This window comes from Morone saxatilis, unplaced genomic scaffold (genome assembly GCF_004916995.1).
Source record: "Morone saxatilis isolate NCDOM2014 unplaced genomic scaffold, NCSU_SB_2.0 Contig8, whole genome shotgun sequence".
Lineage (NCBI taxonomy): Eukaryota > Metazoa > Chordata > Actinopteri > Moronidae > Morone > Morone saxatilis.
This window is the reverse complement of record NW_023340257.1, coordinates 20,631,998-20,647,202: the sequence shown is the minus strand read 5'-3', so window position 1 is coordinate 20,647,202 and position 15,205 is coordinate 20,631,998. Positions and strand designations below refer to the sequence as shown.

At 41.2% G+C, this 15,205-nt stretch overlaps 1 protein-coding gene across 4 annotated transcripts in view; it reads left to right on the top strand.

The window, feature by feature from the left end:
* robo2 (roundabout, axon guidance receptor, homolog 2 (Drosophila)) overlaps window positions 1-15,205 on the top strand; it is a 158,264-nt gene that overhangs the window by 135,776 nt on the left and 7,283 nt on the right. For 2 of the 4 annotated variants that reach the window (XM_035680311.1, XM_035680309.1), the window contains exons 20-25: window positions 888-1,015; window positions 1,920-2,192; window positions 3,154-3,279; window positions 8,000-8,159; window positions 10,133-10,396; window positions 11,345-11,559. In XM_035680311.1, coding sequence (XP_035536204.1) covers window positions 888-1,015; window positions 1,920-2,192; window positions 3,154-3,279; window positions 8,000-8,159; window positions 10,133-10,396; window positions 11,345-11,559 — 1,166 coding nt within the window. The remainder of the gene's footprint in view (window positions 1-887; window positions 1,016-1,919; window positions 2,193-3,153; window positions 3,280-7,999; window positions 8,160-10,132; window positions 10,397-11,344; window positions 11,560-15,205) is intronic. The other 2 variants (XM_035680312.1, XM_035680310.1) reach the window with 1 other exon arrangement.

The window sequence follows — 15,205 nt, the reverse complement described above, 5'->3', positions numbered from 1 at the left end:
AATGCATTGAAAAAACGTGGTATCAATGAAGTGACACATAAACAAGGCATTGAACTCTATCTCTCATTCTCATTTAACTCCATCTGTGTTAGCCGTGGTAACGAGCCTCAGACGTGATTGTACAGTAAAGTGGCCCTAATGGCCTCCCAGCAGTCACCCATGACAGGTTAAAGTCTTAATGGCTGCTTTTTATGGTTCTCACCCCCTCAGGAGGGACACAACACCTGTTAAATGAAGCTGCCCTCTCCCATATGCAGGCATCCCACAAGTGGGTTGGAGCCTCATGGTGGGTCTAGGGCCGAGGTTTGACGTCTCATCAAATAAGATTTAGACTGTCTGGACATCACCACAAGGGGTTGATGGGAAAACACAGCAGAATGAAAAAGATATTAATGAATAAGGAAACAGTATACATGTGGGTATCTGCGTGCACTGTTGCACATGTGTGCACAGAGCAAACGCATGCATTAGTGTCTCCACGGTGTGCTTTTGCATTAATAACTCGGGGAATGTGACAAAGACACAGCAGGAGAAACAGAGAGATAAAGGGCTGTGTTTGCCTGAAGGAATACCAACTTTGTGGGAGAAGAAATGTATTCGTACAGTATTTCCCCCTATCTCAGAAGTGTTTCATTAGCTTCAGTGGCTTATGGCAAGCTTATCTTACACAAACACATTCTTGTGCACAAACTAACATTTAAACATATGTTTAATTTTTCTGTTTCCACATTGTCTCACTACTGATTGCTGTCATGTTTTTTATTCATTATTTCTGAATCCAGTAACATGCAGAATTAAACCATGCATAATAATGTTTTTTTTTGAAGAAGCTCTGGTATTAATGTAATTTCACAGCCTATGTTAATCTTGTGTTTCATCTTGCCTAGCCGGCCAGGCCTGCTTAATGCCAGTGACCCAGGTTACCCCTGGTTAGCGGACTCTTGGCCAGCCACCAGCCTGCCTGTCAACAGCAGCTCCGGGGGACCCAATGACCTGAGTAACTTTGGCCGAGGAGGTGAGTGCCCTGGTTCTGTCCCTGGTGCTTTGAGAAAAAGACCGTAAGAGATGAAAGATAATGGTCTGTCTTCCTCTCTGTTCTACCGGAGCTCCAGTTGTTCATCATGTACATATATGCATGCAAGATATATGCATATATGCATATTTCATGTGTGTTTGGGTGTATATTTATATATCACATCAAAGGACAGCTAGAGCATTAACAGCAGGGCCTCCACTGTCACCAGGCTGAGTAATGGCAAATGGTCCAGCCTGGTGTCATAGCCCATACCTCAGAGTGAGAGAATGTGAGGGGAGAGACGGGCAGGGGAGGCAGAGGAGCAGGGGGTGGATGGGTGTTTGAAAGGATGGTCTTGAGCAGCCAGTCGTGAAGGACAGGCGCAGCTTGACTGGCGCAGATGCGGACACTTCCACCACAACTCTACATCATCTCCCCTTCACTGGGCATGCAAACCATGCACTACAGGGAGAGTCTGCTTGCTCTTCCCCTAGCTCTCTCTTTCTCTCTCCCTCTCTTTGTCTGTCATCACACACACACACACACACACACACACACACATGCAGCATTATCCCTCATGTATATGAACAGCTAAGGGAAGGAAGTAAGATATCCACACATGTGGAGGGGAAACGGGGCACCTCGACTGGAAGTGTTAGAATGGGAGTTGAACCTGTTAAGTTTTGTGTCTTAAGATTTGTAGCTGACCTGAAAGCACAGAGACTGTAATTTCATGCCACTCCAGGACCACATGCTCTCATATCTCAGGTCATTCAAGGTCTGATGTTTAAAGATAGTCCTCTTCTCTTTAACTGCCATAAAATTTTGACAAAGTCTTTATTTAAATTCTCCAGGGTTACAGGTTACAGCTATCTTGTGAACACCCTCCCTTCCTCTTTTCCAGATCTCCCCACTGGCCAAGGGGATAAGACGGGCACCATGCTCTCTGATGGAGCCATCTACAGCAGCATAGACTTCACCACCAAAGCCAACTACAACAGCCCCGGCCAAACATCCCAGGCAACTCCCTATGCCACCACACAGATTCTCCACTCCAGCAGCATCCACGAACTGGCTGTGGACCTGCCTGAGGCCCAGTGGAAGGCCTCGCTCCAGGCCAAGCAGGAGATGGCCAACCTGGGTTACTCCCTGCCTGACAAGAACTCCTGCAACAACAGTAAGTTACACAGGAAATGAGTGGGGATGTTGTTGCTCTCATCTGGAAGGTTCAGCAAGTGTTTTTAGAGTATAAATGATAGTGTCCCGAAGAGATTATTCTTATCCTGTGAAGTGAATTGAGCCAGATCACCAGCTACAAATTAACAGTTGCAAAGAGATGGCCATTTGGAATTTAAACTTTTCCACCAAATGTATTTGAAGCCTTTCCAAACCCACTGTGGTTGGGAGGAGTTTGCCTTGAACAGAGTGATTTTTCCCCAGCAGACATCATCTTGGTTACTCTCCAAGGTTAGGTAAACATATCATGAATAAGTAGTGCAGTTAAATCATCCCTCCATTTTCTTGGTGGGTTTTCATGATGGTACCACTCCTCTTTCAGTTTCGGAGTAATTGCCAATCCATTTTAGCTTGACTAATATTTAAGAAAATAATCCAAATTAATTACTTTGAATTCGATGGAGGATTTTTTTAAAGCCGAGTGGTGTTTTATACTTTACGTATAATAAGTACTCAACGGTTGTATTCAGTCTAAAACAGATTAATTATAGTTTTTACATAGTCCCTTTAATGCCATGAATCTTTAAAACTGACTTTTCTAATTTTCCCTGGCATTATTTTAAGTGTGTATGATCAGTTGAAGTATGATCACATATTATTAAGTTATCTCTCTGAAGGGGCACAAATATTGAATTCAAATCTTCAATATTGACTTATTTATTCAGTTTCATTAATTGAAAAGAGTTTTTTCAAATCAACAACGAATCAAATGTGTCCAGCAAATATATTGGCTTGCATACAAATCAAGAGTGAATGAAAGATTGAACAGGTGCTCCTTGTTGAATGTATGAATCCTGAATATCCTGCTTGCTTAATGCTCTAACTGCATGTTTGCATGTGCTTGTGCTAACTGCCAAACACCTGATGCCACTGTGATTTTTGCCCTTTAACCCCCACTGTAGCCCTCCTTTTCATTCCTGACTACCGATTGGCCGAAGGATTGTCTAATAGAATACCACACAACCAATCACAAGATTTCAGCACCACCAGCTCTCACAACAGCTCAGAGCGAAGCGGCAGTCTCTCAGGTTGGTTTACGCAGCAGAGAATCGTATAAAGCAGACTGGGACACTCTCTGGGGTTCTGCCGCTTGACTATATGATTGACTGATGTCTTAATTGCTTTATTGATCTGTTATTTGCATGTACTAACCTGACATCTAAGAGAGATCTTATGAACACGCTCCCTCCTCCTCACCAGACATGCTTTGCTCACTCAGCTCCCACTGCTTACAGTTCATTACATGTGAATGCTGTAAAGTATTTATTTATATAAGTATTTATTTTTTGTTATATGGGGTTTTGAGTACAATAGCTTTTACTGTATCTAGCTGTGTTGTGAGATTGGATAGGAGTCGACAGCTTATTGGAGCATAAAGAAACAGGACATTTAAATCAGAGATAAACAATAGTATTATGATCTACTGACAGAATATGGCTGCAAGTGCTAATGCTGGGTTTCTGCCATCACAGCCGGTCCTTGTAAAGGCTTTGTCTCTCACTGTGTGAGTGAGCAGACGGGAACAGGGGCAAAGGGAGTCTTTCAGACAGAGTGGACTATATACACACACGCACGCCATTAGAGATGCTTGGCTGGATAAAGTGGCAAAAATACCTCCCTTTTTCCCTCTTCTCCTAATGGTGGCTGACTACACTAAAACCCATGTTCAGAGAATTACAATGTCATTTATAGGACACCAAGGCAGCCCTCTGCCTGCCTCCCTTCCACTATCCTCTTTTATCTGGTTACAAGCCACTGCCTTAACTGGTCTCTAATTCAATGCTCTGGCACACAGTGGGCCGGAGAGAAGGATGTGAAGTGGCCATGCCTTACAGGCAGATTCTTCCCATAGTCGTGAAGGTTACTGAGGGCTCGTACAAGGCTTCGCACATGTCGTATTATGATTTCATGAGATGAAGAGATACATAATTGACAAAAAGATTCCTGCAAGGTATTATATCTCAGATATTTTTTTTAAATAGTTCCACATTTTGGGAAATATGCTTTCTTGCAAAGAGTCACCTCTCACCTCTACCTTTAATAAGCTACAGATAGCAGCATAATTAGCAGAGTCAGCTTAGCTTAGCATAAAGACTGGATCCAACTATCCTGACCCTGTCCAAATGTAACACAATTTGTCAAACTATTTCCTTAATGTGTTAAGTAAAAGGAAAGAATATACATATTCTTATGTACCAAGGCTGAGTCATTGCTGCAGTGGTCCAGGGTTTGCCCTTTGCTGTGTGTCCTGTCACTCTTCGGCTGTCAATATTGATTAAAGGCAATAAAAATAAATACAAATCAAGAATTCACCTTAGGCAGCGCCCTTCCACCCTTCCACAGTAGCCCACATTGATTAGCGTGATGTATACTGTAATAACCAGTACTTATTTCAGGGAGTTTGGTGAACAGCTTTAATGGTAAAAATTAAATATCTAAAAAAGACTGAGAGACATAATAAGTGTTAATGATGCTTTAAACGACAATTAATTTACAGAATATGTCATATTCACTGGACCTGTTGTTATATTGAACAGGAGATAAGCACTAACATAAGCTTCTGACTATATTTGTCTTCTTTATATTATATCCTGTGCAGTGCATCTCACAACAGTGATGGGAATTTCAATCAGCACAAGCTAAGATTTGATTCAGACTTCAACCAAAGCATTTGGGGGAAAAAGTTACAGTGCCTTGTGCTCCCTCTAAGGAGATGGAAGGAATAATGAATGTCAGGTCTGAGGGAGGAGAGCAGGATGAAAAGGAACAGAAATAGAGCAGCTTTCATGGCAGCATGGATCTCCGCTGGGGACATGAAGCTGCTCATTAAAACCTTTCTTAGTGTAGAGAAGAAGAGGTAGCTGGTGTTTTCTGTGTTTTCTGTAGCAGTGTGAGACCCCAAAGACTCCCGCACTTCCCTCACACTCTATGAAGCTATATGATTATTGAAAGTCCATGCTTGTGTGTGACCTGCTGTGCTCCTGCACCCTCCATATATGTTGCATCTAACCTCATTATGTAAGATGTTGTATTTTTTCTAAATTAGGCAAAAACAAATGATGATACATGACTTTATTTTGATGCCCTTTTGGAAATGATTCTCCCACTCATAAGTTATATCTGGCTGCATAGTCCTTCTAGAGTCTCTGCTCTGTGGCTTTCCTCCTCAGCACTGACGCACCCAATAAAAACAAAGCAAGCTCAAGGCTATGCAGCCCTACAGTTATAGGCTGGGAGCGCCCAAACCTTGGGTATAAATACCCAACGCTGAATCTATATTTAGTATGAGTTCCCCTTTGAAGACAGGCCCAGTTTTGTCAGAGGAGATGGGTTCACTGTGTAATTCCTATATAGCTACTAGCCACAGCCTCTCTCTGTATTTTTCATATTTGGGGTGAGCTGTTGCAATTCCAGTGCCAGACCATCCTTCCCTAGAAGAGGCTCATTTACAATATTGATGGTTGGTCTTGTGTGGAGGGACTAAGGATGATTGAACAATCACGTCAGTTCACCATTTATTGGTAAAAGTCAAGCGTCGCCCAGAGGTACGATTAGGAAACCCAATTACTTTCAGACTATACTTACACTGTGGTGCCGCCTGCCTTGGGCTTACAGTTGTTTCTTTTATTACTTCCATTCTTTATTAATCTTATTCTGACACCTCTTCTATCTCCTCGTGCCTGATATTTCCTCCCCTGCCCCTGCATTTTACTATGCTCATCTTTGAAATGCTTTTTTTTTTCTTGCTGGTAAAGGACTTATAATAGTAACATAATTTGACATTTCTGGACATTATTTCTCTGCCATCTGGCTTCCATGAAAATCAATAGAAATGTACCTCATTGCTTCTGTACATTTCTTTCGATAACAGTGATCTACTTTTTACTGTGCCAGAGTTAAGTCAGTTTATTAGATTACATTAAAGTGCATGATGTTACATTGCACAAGATGCAGTATTGGCAGCATTTTTGTGGCACAAAGTGATTACAGGCCTTTGGCAGCGAAGGCTAACCAACTGCCGACAGATACAAATGTGTTCAACAGAGTTTCCCAAAGATGGCTTTTACTAGTCTGTGTGGATGGTGACGTCAGTCTGAGGTATTTTCTGGATTGAGATTGAAGGTGTTTACTGGCAGAGAGGCACTTCAGCCTGCCACCAATTGATTTTTATATGCAAATACTGTACAGTATGTCTCCCTACATCCCTTCCATATGGACAGTCTAAGAAGCATGAGCGAAAAGTTATACATTAATAAACCTCCATGCTGAGAAATTAATGGTACAGTATGGGATTTCACAACATGGAGATGCTATGCAGTGTGTGATGAAATTAATAGATACTGTGAGGCAGTGTGGGATGTGATAAATCAAATAACTGAACCTAAGTGTACATTTTTAATTTAATTTGTACTGAATTGATGTACTGTACCTCTGTCTTATCTTGATATATGGATCCACTAACCATTTTTAGTAATGTTAAAGAAACGGTGGGTGGTTTGGTCAAACAGGTGTTACTTTCTATATTAATGAATCTTATGTGTTCTGATATTGCCATCATTTCTAAAGCAGTTATTCTGAAGGAACCTATAGCAGTAAGTATGTACAAAATATGGTGCCTCATGTAGCTACTACAGCATCTACCATTTGTTTTTTTGCTTTTACTCTGTATAAGTCTATATCTATATGAGTCTGCTGACATAAAAGCAAAAAAGTTTGGGACAAAAAATAGGAACAAAAATGCAGAACATCCCTGGTTCCAGCTACTTACTCATGAAGTTATGTTACTTTACTTTGTCTTTTGTAATAGTACACTAAATATCTTCTATTAGTTGAGCAAATTTGATAGATTTGATAAATTGTCAGTAGATAAGATCAAAGACCTGGTCTGAAATGTAGTTAATGTAAATTAAGTTTGTGTTTTTGTTTTATAAGCTTCACCTAAATAAAGTTATACTGTATGATGATCTAACCTTAGTGAGAGTTAATTTTCCATCAGCATGTCTTACTTTATATAACTCAACTTAAGTCAAATGCGTTTTAAAGAGAAAAAGGGTTTCTTTCACAGTGACCAAATTGTATAAAACCCAGTATTGACCTGGGTGGCAGATTTATAAAGATGGATGGGACAGAGGAGAATCTGGTGTTGGAGGGATATGAGTGGAAATGGATGGGGTTAGCGGCTCTCCGGTGTAATAAAAGAAATGAAAGTAGTAATAGACTCTCAGTGAATTCCATTAGGGACACACTGACACTACACAAGCCATTCATTATGATGATGCTGTGAAGTGAGATATTTCATTGTGGAACCCAAAGCCTGGTGTTAAAGGGGACACTGAGGGATGGGTGGAGCACAAAGGTCTGCCTCAGCCTCGTTTACTGCCATTCTCTCCTGTTTCTATGGAGATTTGAGGCTTTTCAGCCAATTAATCAATGGAAGTGTGCTTTTCATCAGGCAACCTTGAGCTTTTATATGCAAGCACTGACAGGCAGGAGCCCATTGAAATGTTGTGTTTGAAATTGTGTATGATTTTCAAAAGGTATGCTGAAACTGTACCCAAATGGATCTGTAACCTGAGTAGCATGTTTGGATTAAATTGAGTTTCTTTAGAATACACATTTGTCACATGGCAAAAGCCACTATTGTAATTTGCAATGCTACCCTACTTGTATACGTGTTTTTAATTGATTTTCCTTCACAATCTAATTTCCAATGACTGTGATTTTTAAATGCATCCATTTCTTTTGTAGGTGGAAAGGGAGGGAAGAAGAAGAAGACCAAGGCTGGCTCTAAACCCAGTAAAGCCAATGGGTCCAACTGGGCCAATGTTCCCCTTCCTCCTCCCCCTGTTCACCCTCTCCCTGGCACTGAGATGGACCTTTATCCCAATGATCATCATGAAGGAGGAGGGTATGTCTGCTAGAGTCGTAAATAAAAAATAATAAACTATTTGTATATGAACAGATAATGTGTTCTAAACATCTAAGGAATAAGGAATACTTCTCCCAAAATGCATAATTACTGTATGTAGTTGTCTCACCCGTCTGCACCTCTTCTTTAGCTAATGTAAATTTCATAGTGATCCTTACTCCCTGAAGTCAGCAAGTTAAGTGACAATGTGCAAATACCACTAGCCCACCACTGTTTATAACACAGGGTGTTTATCCTTTGCCAGTTGCTTTAAAAAGTGGAGCATAAATTAAGAGTATAGCTACTTTTCCAGGCACCACTGCAGCTGCAAGCTGAAGTTAGGGACCATCTCAAAAGAACCCTATTCCCACCAAGGTCATTAACAGTTACACAACTTTTATGAATAAATGGTTAAAATATTATACAACAGTTGTTATTTTGTATATTTTGTGGGCAGCTAAACTTATACATAAAGCTGTGAGTATGTATTTTTATATGTTTCCTCCTCTGACTGCCTCAGTAGTAGAGAAACTAGAGAGTCTTTCTTGCTGGAAAGAACAAGCCAGTGCTTGCCAGTGTGAACGACACCATACATTTCTGTGTGTAATAACAGGGTTTAGCTCTGTTTTCTCTGCAGCTAATTACTGTACTACTGTAAATCTGGAGAAAAGTGAAGGATCAATGTGTGTATAGTCTCCACAGGCAACCTGATACCCACACACAGTCACTTACACAGGTTCTCACTCAAAACTCATATACAGATGGCTGCAGATCAGACTATCTACTGATCCCGTCTTCAATCTATGGGATGACTTCATGACTGGAAAATAAATGAAGAAAAAAAAAAAAAACAATGTTCGAGCAGTCTCCTGCTGCCACTAGCTCATAGACACACAGATGGTTTCAGATTAATCTATTTGCTGAATTCCACAGTGGAAAAAAATCATAATTGCATTGTTTCATAAGGAGCGAAAGACATACAGAGTGGGGGATTTATACCAGCAGATTGTTATCCACCTCTGTTTCTGAAGTAAATGTAAAAAGCTGCCAAGTTCTTATGCATGTTTGATACAATACCAATCACTTGTTTAGTTTATCGTTACACTAATTATATGACTTTTTAAAATTAGCCGACACATTTTTAACATTTCGTGTAGCACACATACTCTACTGTAGGTACAAAGTAACAGCGGCTTATTTAAGTGTTGGTGTGTGTGTGTCTCTCTCTTTGGTCCAATAAGTCCTATGTCCTCTTACTCCCATTTCCAATCTGGGAGAGTCATCTGCTTTAATGGGCTATCTGGCAAATGAAGAGTCCTGTGCACTGTAAATCTGAGGCTGATCTTAATGGCAGCAGATTAAAACAGTTATGTCCTACGGAGTGTGCACTGACAAATTTCTTTAATGAACATTTTCTTTATGGCTAGTATTATTTCAGCATGTATAAGCACAGCTATGAGGAAAGTGAAGCCTGACTACCTCTATAATTCTACTCAGGACTGTCGTATAACATTTTTTTTACGAAAGTTGGACAAGGTCACAAAGCTCTAATCTTAGAATATAAGAATTTCTCATTAAATATTTATATTTTAAAGTAGCCTTTTATTGCCTCCTTTTTCAGTAGCCTTTTCACATTTATATGTAGACATTAATAATATCACACACCATATTGTAGTTATGTTTTTGTCATATGTATTTTCCAATTCCTTTTCTCATAAAGCATAGCTTTTACATACATATGTTTAATATGTTTGATGCATTTTTTGGCTATGGTAACAAATATAGACAGTAAAACTAGGATGGAAACAATTATTTAATTAGTCAATTGATAGAAAATTAATCAGCCAATATTTTGGATGGATAATTTTAGCATTTTTTAACATTTTTAACAGTCAGCTTCAGCAGTTGTCATACATAATCTCACACATCAACTGTAAGACCTTTTAAACTGTAACCATCTCTTCTTACATCAGGTATGAGAGTGATGGTTGGGGCCCACCCATGCCCGTGCAGACCTATCTTCACCAGGGCATGGAGGATGAGCTGGAGGAAGAGGAGGAGAGGGTCCCAACCCCGCCCATTCGAGGGGTCGCCTCTTCCCCAGCCGCTGTGTCCTTTGGACAGCAGTCCACAGCCACCCTTACCCCTTCTCCTCGGGACGAGATGCAGCCCATGCTCCAGGCCCATTTGGATGAACTGACCAGAGCGTACCAAATGGATATGGCAAAACAGACATGGTAAATATCTATCTATCTATCTATCTATCTATCTATCTGTCTATCTGTCTATCTGTCTATGATATATTGTTATAGTTGATAATGTATGCATTGTTGTCATTTTAAAGCGCTCACTGTACATTCTGTTCTGCGTGTATTGCTGACAGGATTTATTTAGGTCCTGCAGTATTCTTCGTGTCAACTGTGTGTGCAGTGGAGATAAACCCATTAATCATTTCATTTTAATGCGCCCATGCTACCACTTAGGCAACTACTGTATTTTGCTCAGTTGAAGAGACACAATTTCTTACCCACGGTTGTTTACTCCCCCCCACACCCATACGGCACATTCCATTGTTGTTGTTCTCATGCAAGTCAGATGAAGGCCATGCTTCATTCTGTCGACAACGCAGAGAGAATGAGAGACTGGCATTCATTCATAACAGTGAAGTGGGGGGAGACAGGGAAGCCTTGTCAGGAAGGAGATGTCATGTTACCCAGTAATGACTATGTTGGTTAGAGAGCATCTCTGACAACACCAGAGGGCCAGTAATTATAACCAATTCCCACTGCAAAATGCGTCAAAGACATTGCACTCCTCAAACAAACGCGGCTGTCAGCATTGCGGGCTGCCACTGAGGTGACAGCCATGTGTCGACAGACCTGGAGAGCATGCCTTTGTACCATCTACAGCAGCAATTAGTGGGTCATTGTGTTAGCATGCAAGCAGCACTGTAGAATTAGTGGAATTGTCCAAATTTATTCAGAGCTTCACATATGAAAGCTCTCTAAAATTAGCTTTCCACATACATCCATATTTTTTCACCATCCAGTGGCATAGAAACTCCTGAATATTCCTTTATTCTCTCTGTATTCATCAGTCATCTGCATTCCTTCATATCTGCTGTATTCCAGTTCATTCCAATAGAGAAGATTTATATGCAGAGTAATATCTCTTTCTCTTCCCAGGCACATGCAGGTAGGCTCACTTCCTCCCCAGGCTCCAGCTCCTCCAGTGGGCTATGTGTCGAGCACAATGGTTTCCGACCTGGAGACGGACCTGCCTGATGAAGACGACGAGGAGGAGGAAGAAGAGGAGGATGAAGGCTATGGAGCCAGGCATCCCCGCGGTATTGAGCACACACCAGGGTCTAGCATGGACAACCTGGACAGCTCTTTAACAGGTAAGGCCCTTTGATTGTGAATTGTGGCTATTGGGGCACTTCTTTGTTGAGGTACATATTTATTAACCATATTGTAATTTATTGTAATTTATTGTAATTTATTTATTAATATTATTTTTACTTTTAGTAAAAATTACTATGACTGATTAATCAATTTTTGCTCAAATCAAAACATTTACTTCCTATTGTTGTTACATCTTGTCTTGCAGTACATTGACTGTTGTTCATGACATGTTCTTAATCAGTCTGCTGTGCATACATTTTTATGTGAACATGCTTACTGAGTGTCCCTTAATCAAGTTTTTTAAGCACTTTTGGCAGACTCTGGGGAATTATAATTATCGTTTCCAAAAAGAGATAAGAAAGTCCATGAATTTTAAACAGGATAGTGAGAGGAGAATTAAGAGGAGGGAGAGGCATGGCGAGCAGGGGAGAGTGACTGTGATTTAACTCGCACACAGCACTGGAGCCAGCGCCACCCATATCTTCCCGAGGAGATTTGAAATAAATTTCACGTGCAGCATATTCCATTCCAGACTAGAGGCACCATTTCCATTTTTACAACTCACTGAAAACTTTTACAGCCGTCTGTCAGGGGGACATATGAAGGGCATGACATTGCAGCGGCAGAGCTGGGTTCTGGACTGCTGCTCTCATACTGACCAGGCCAAACTGTCCACCCATAAACTGGAGGAATATTTATCAAAGATATGCTGCATTTAGCTATCATGAACTATAAGGACAAGTTCCAAAATGCTGATGTAGTGTATCCCTGTGACAATGTGTATCCATCAAGTCTTCCAATAAAATCTGTGACTACTTAAAATTAAAATCCGTATTGGGAAATTTATGGGTGGAAAGAAACAGGGAGCAGAGCAGAAACTATACTGTAGCTGAAGGTAGAGGAGCAGAGCCAGCTGAGAGAGGAAGCATGAGAATAAGAGGGTTGACAGCGCTGCTTGTTGGTCTACCCTGTCAGTGGCAGCCCTAAAGAGTAGTTTCCATGGGATGATGGAACAGTGGTTTTGGTAACGCTGACACATGCTACTGCTGATGTATTTAGAGGAATATAAAGCAGCAACTGGGCCCTAATCTACTGCATCTCTCCTCCACTGTATTACTCTGAAGACAGCACTATTTCTTCTTATCTCTCTGCAAGTCTGCCTCGCACCCCATCGTTTGACAACACAGACACGGTCCCAGCTTCAGGGTTAGCGGGAGGCAGAGAGGGAGGATAGGGAGGAAGCGGCTAGGATTTATTGTGGCCACCATTTTGAAGCTATACAAATAGGGGAGGGTGGGAGCAAGATTGCTGTCGAGCCTCGCTTGATAGATTTGTCATTGTTAAATAATATGGAAATTGGTCTGTTTTCATAATGTTACACCAAAGGCCAGTAAATCAAACATTTCCACTGATGCCCCCCCAAAAAACGCCAGCCCTCTCCTTGGGGACCACTTTTCACCAGCAGATTGTCTGCATAGGCTTTCCAATGTGTTATTATGTGCTCTGAGATAATACAACACATTTTTAGGAGATAAATGTAAATCCTGATGTTGGGGTGGGTATTGGAGAGCCAAGGCTTTTCTTGAGCCAGAGAGATGAAGTAAACACATAGGTATTACCTGGCTTTGTGTGTAGGCGGCGTAGGTCGTGTAAAGCTGAGATGTGGTAGCAGTGAGGCTGTTACGCCTACAATGAGCTAAAAGCTGGGCTGTTCTGGGCGATTACTCTCTCATAAAATCTTGCCAGGTTTGTGAGGAGCAGGGTCACGTCTCCTGACGGCAGGTAGAGACGCCTGCTCGTCAGGGGGAATGATTTTCCTGCTTAACGACATGCAGATTAGGGTTTCCGTCTGTATAAATCAGTTTTAGTGGCAGGAGGGACCTGGGCTTGGTTTTACTGCCCCCCAACCATCCTACGTTTACTGGACTTGCTCTATCAGTGCGTGGAGCACGGGAGGTGTCCGCCAGTGGATTTTAGAGTACATGGCTTGGCCCATTGCTCTGGTTCAAGACATGATAAAATGACAGAGCCGTAGTGCTAACCCTAGGTCTGGAGTTACTTGGGAAAAAAATTCCACATATCTAGGGTAAAAAGAAAACTAGATTGAATTTTTATCAAATTATGTTACAATGATCACAGTTTGATTGGACTGCTATTTCTGAGAATAGAAGTGCTCCAGAGGTTCAGCAGTAGAAAGTGGCAGTTAGTGCAACTGAAAAGTCATTCTGTGATGTGATTTGCTGAGGCAGTGTTCCTTCGCCGAGCCGGAGGAGTTGGAAGCTTCAGTGCTTTGGCTGGCACTGCCTATACTTCAATATCTGCTCTATTCTTTGTGGGAGGATTGGACCCAGCGGAATTGCTGTCTTTCTTTCTTAGAGAAAAAACTCTTAGAAAAGAATTTCAAAGAAAATAGCTCGGCAAGATGGAGGGCTCGAGGTAGTTACTGCCTTGGAATTCAGTTAGGGCTGTAAAAATGGGTTGTGTAAGGGCTTCTCTACCTTATGCAAGCTTATATTTTATAGAAGTTTCCATTAATCTGAGAGAATTTTACTGCAATAGGAGTGAAAAGCTGGTGCAACTTTAGCTGTCGAAGGTGCAATTCCCTGAAGTCACATCCAGTGACTGAGCAACCACCTCTTCGAGACATATGGTTAAAGATGAGGAGAGTCACAGACGGGCAAGTTGGAAAACACTTTGAAGGGGATTTCCCAGTGTATCTTGATGAATAAACCACAATCATATTATCAAGTTTTATGTCATATTGCATTGCAAAGAGTAGTACCATGTGAGAGACCACACACTTATTACTGCAGCTAATATATATGTGAGTTATATTCATTTTAATCTATGAACTCTGCCAAACGTATTGGCCAGGATTACACTACCTTTTGTATGATACTGACCTTTCAATAAATCCTGCTGCTAACTTTTTGTCCCCATTGCACCCTCTACAACCTTTACCCTCACACCTCCCTAGTTCTCTGTTACACCAGTCTGTTCGATCACATCACTCTTGTGTTCTGTGTGAGGGAAGGATAGAGTGTGTGAGCAGAGAACTTGGGTTTGTGCCACTTGAGCAAAGTCTGCCAAACCAGTCCCACTGAAAGCTGTCACATTAGCCGACTGTTCTCTGTGTTTTTGCTTGCCAAAGTGGCATATTTTTATTGGCAGACTGATACATTTTATATTTTAAGTGCTGGCCTAGCTTTTCATGTGAAAAAAAAAAACAATCCAAGCATGAAGAAATACTTACAGTAGCACAGATATATAAGCCAAAAGTCAAAACTCTTACGATATGTGTACGCATCTCATCTAAAATAACATAACATATGAGTAGTATCAGTGAGATATTTTTTCTTTTATTGAACTTATAGCACCTTTCAGAGAGTAGTAGCTGTAAATTCTTAAACAGGAGGAAAAAAGCTGTGTGCATGCCACCAGGTGTTTGATTCAATACGTTGTTTTGTGAGATGCTTCATCTGTGTCACCTGAGGCAGTTTCGTAGCTAACTCTGCTCCGCACAGGTGTGCTCATTGTTCTCTATCAAAAGAAAAGCAAAAGCAGTTGATGCCGGTCCTGCTGTTCCACTGTGTACATTCTGGTGTGTGTTTGCGTGCACCTTCTCGTGTGTGTGTGTGTGTG